The 3,386-nt window shown below is 47.7% G+C and overlaps 1 protein-coding gene across 2 annotated transcripts in view; it reads right to left on the bottom strand.

Annotated features, from left to right (window-relative positions):
• Positions 1–3,386, bottom strand: part of PPP2R5D (protein phosphatase 2 regulatory subunit B'delta) — a 28,091-nt gene that overhangs the window by 2,860 nt on the left and 21,845 nt on the right. For both annotated transcript variants that reach the window (XM_027742898.2, XM_027742899.2), the window contains exons 14-15: positions 1,719–1,791; positions 352–468 (exon numbers count right to left, since the gene is read on the bottom strand). In XM_027742898.2, coding sequence (XP_027598699.1) covers positions 352–468; positions 1,719–1,791 — 190 coding nt within the window. The remainder of the gene's footprint in view (positions 1–351; positions 469–1,718; positions 1,792–3,386) is intronic.

Below are 3,386 nucleotides of genomic sequence, written 5' to 3'. Positions count from 1 at the left end.
CTACAGACAAACCAAAGGAGTCAGGGATCAGTAGCAAACCCCTTCACCTCTTCAGCCTCTGACTCCAACCACTCTAGAATATGCTGGATGACACTGCAGCATGCTGCAGAACAGTCTAAGAGCCAAACACAGACTAAAAGGACAGAGAAAAGTCCCACTCGCACTTTTTCCAGAGTGGGAAGGTTAGAGGGAAGATTAGATAAACTCTACTCTTCAGACTACAGGCTGATCTTTTAATGATCAGGGATGAGAGTAGGGTCATTTACCCTCAGAACACTTGGAAAGAGCCAGTTCTGGCTGTTGGACCCTGGACTGAGAGCAATTGTGGAAGGACTCTAGTCACCTACGCACCTGCACAGCCTCTGTCTCCACTGTTTTCTTCAGTAGCTGTATATCCTCTGCAGTCGGGGTCTCTGTTTCCATACAGCACACAGAAGGCAAGGGTAGAGGTGCATAATACATGGGGTACTGCAGACAACACAGATAACTGGAGAGTCAGCACTCCATACAACACCAAGCCCTCTCCCCCAGCATCCTAACATGACATGGCACACTTCTAGCTGCCCTCTCTGGCCCCCACAAAGGTAGTAGTAGGTACACAGACAGGAAAGCAGCATCCTCTCCTACCCATTCCTACCAATGCCGTCTGAGTCACAGCACACTGCATGCAAAGCGGCAGCTGAGAGCACGGCCCATAAACATGTATGTGCATTACTTAGAGGTCAGTGGTACAGAAGGCCAGGCTGATAAAACACTGTCAACATTCCCAAGACACTGGGTTTTGGGAGGGACAGACCACTGCTGCAGCAGTGTGCACAGGACTGGGATCAGGTGCTAAAGCCTGCTCTCATGGTCTGAAAAAGCAGGTTAAGACCTCCAGCACATTCTTGTCTCATTCATCCTAGGTTCTGTTGTCACAGAGTCACAGATTATGCTGAGTTAGAAGGGATCCACAAGGATCATTGAGTCCAACTCCTGGCCCTGACAGGACCATCCCCAAGAGTCACATCATGTCCCTGAGAGCATCGTCCAAATGCTTCTTGAACTCTGGCAGGCTTGGTGCTGTGACCACTTCCCTGGGGAGCCTGTTCCAGCACCCAACCACCCTCTGGGTGAAACACCTTTTCCTAATATCTAACCTAAACCTTCCCTGACACAGCTTCAGGCCATTCCTTCAGGTTCTGTCACTGGTCACCACAGAGAAGAGATCAGTGTCTACCCCTCTTCTTCCCCTCATGAGGAAGTTTTAACTGCAATGAGGTCTCCCCTCAGTCCCCTCTTCTCCAGGCTGAACAGACCAAGTGACCTCAGCTGCTCCTCATACAGCTTCCACTCAAGGCCCTTCACCATCTTCATTGCCCTCCTTCAGACACTCTAATAGCTTAATATCTTTCTTATATTGCAGTGACCAAAACTGCACACAATATTCAAGGTGAGGCCGCCCCAGTGCAGAGCAGAGCGGGACAATCACCTCACTCGACCGGTTGGCAATGCCTGATGCCCCCAGGACATTGTTGGCCCTCCTGGCTGCCAGGGCACTGCTAACTCATATTCAACTTGCTGTCAAGCAGGAACCCCAGGTCCCTTTCCATGGCACCGCTTTCCAGCATCTCATTCCCCAGTCTGTACCTACATCCCAGGTTGCCCCATCCCAGGTGCAGATTCCGGCACTTTCCCTTAAACTTTTTATGGTTGGTGATTGCCCAGTTGTCACCCACCTGAGGGTTCAGCCGGGCCAGCTCCTCTATTTTCTGCCACATTTCTTCTCGTTCCTTCATCCTGAACCTTCCCCTGCAGAGAGAGAGAGATCAGGTGTGAACTCCTGGGGAAAGTGCAGCTTTCACTCACTGGATAACAAAAGCAAAAGACAGCAGAAAAATGCAGGCAAGGGGAAGAGCTGCCCTGTCCTTCAGAGACCCCTAATTCTACCTACAGGTGACATGAGGCAAGAAGAGGGGACAAACTGCAACTAGCAGAAGGTAGGCAGGCACACTCCTCACTCACCTCAGAGCACATGGTGGCAACAGTGGGCTGCACAGGTACTTTTTCCCTGTCTTTGTGCTGCAGGAGTGGACCAGAGTGTCTGGTTTCTGGGGTAAAGCAATGACACTAGTCTGGATTTCAAAGACACATTTTCCTGGTGCCCCAGAGATGCAGAGGGACAAAATGACATTTACAATAGAGCTGGAGTTCCACTGCCCACTGTTACCTCTGTCTCTAGCCATAACACACCAGAGAGCTGCCCAAACCCTCCAGGCACAGCTCTTGACCTTGGTACAGACTTTGGCACACATTTTAAGTGACCGTTCAGCAGGGCCACTTATAAATCCCAGGGCAATGAATGTTCCCAGCAAACAGAGGTAAGCATCCACCACCCCTTATTCTCTTCTACATTTTAAACACCTGCACTAAAATCTCAGCTTTATTTCTGATTTTAACTATCCGGCTTTCATCCCACCTAGAAGTCTCTTTAGTGCCCTATCTATCCATGCTAAGGAAGTTCTTTTACTCTGTAATAACATCACAACATTAACACAGAGTTGAGCCTTCTTGTTCTCACCCAGAAAGGCCTTCTTATCTGGGTCCCTGTGGCAGGGAAATCCAACTTAGCTGAGGAATTGTATCATGCTCACCACAGTATAATCTCAAATTATGTTGCTGAAAGACATTTTCACATCCTGCACACCAAGCTTTCAATTGACGCTTTACCAGTTTTGGTTATCCAGAACTGCCAAAGGTATATCCTTGATAAAAATCCAACACAAGGTTTTCTGAAGCCTAATTAGGCACAGAGGCACACTAGACCAAAAAAAAAAATCATCTTAACATGAGCAGAAAACAGTGCAGCTCTACCCATCCATTTATTGGACAGCTCTGAGCTGCTTGTTGAGCTTTTCCAGAGCAATCCTCCATCAGCCACACACCAGGGCAGAGAACAGTCACACTCAGCAGGTCAGCATGAATAGAAGCTAAACAGGGAGAAAAAGCTCCTAATGGAAACACCAGGTAGATCTTGTAGGAAATGTGCTGTCACTGACTGAAAATATATATGCAGATATTTGTGGGCTTCACAAATGCCCTAAAATGGGAAAAAAAGAAATCTTGCTTGCTCCCATTTTACATGTTAACAAAACCTTAATTTCTCCATAAGCGGGTTACCCATCCAAAGCTCTGATTCAAAAATTAACTTCATTATTTACTACTATTCCACAAGACAATGAAATGTACCCCAGAGCTCCCCACTCCCAGCAAGGATTAGCCCACCACCAGCTTTGGCTCATTCGGGAATGAGATGCACTATTTTCTGTCACTAAGTCAGAAGAAGACCGTTGAGGAAAAAAAAAAATCAACAAAGTTTCCTTCTAGCTTACTGGACTGACTCAGCT

Source organism: Pipra filicauda, unplaced genomic scaffold, assembly GCF_003945595.2.
Source record: "Pipra filicauda isolate LSUMZ 115617 unplaced genomic scaffold, ASM394559v2 scaffold419_size605101_pilon, whole genome shotgun sequence".
Taxonomy (NCBI): domain Eukaryota; kingdom Metazoa; phylum Chordata; class Aves; order Passeriformes; family Pipridae; genus Pipra; species Pipra filicauda.
The sequence above is the reverse complement of the archived record's forward strand: the minus strand, read 5'-3'. Positions and strand labels throughout refer to the sequence as shown.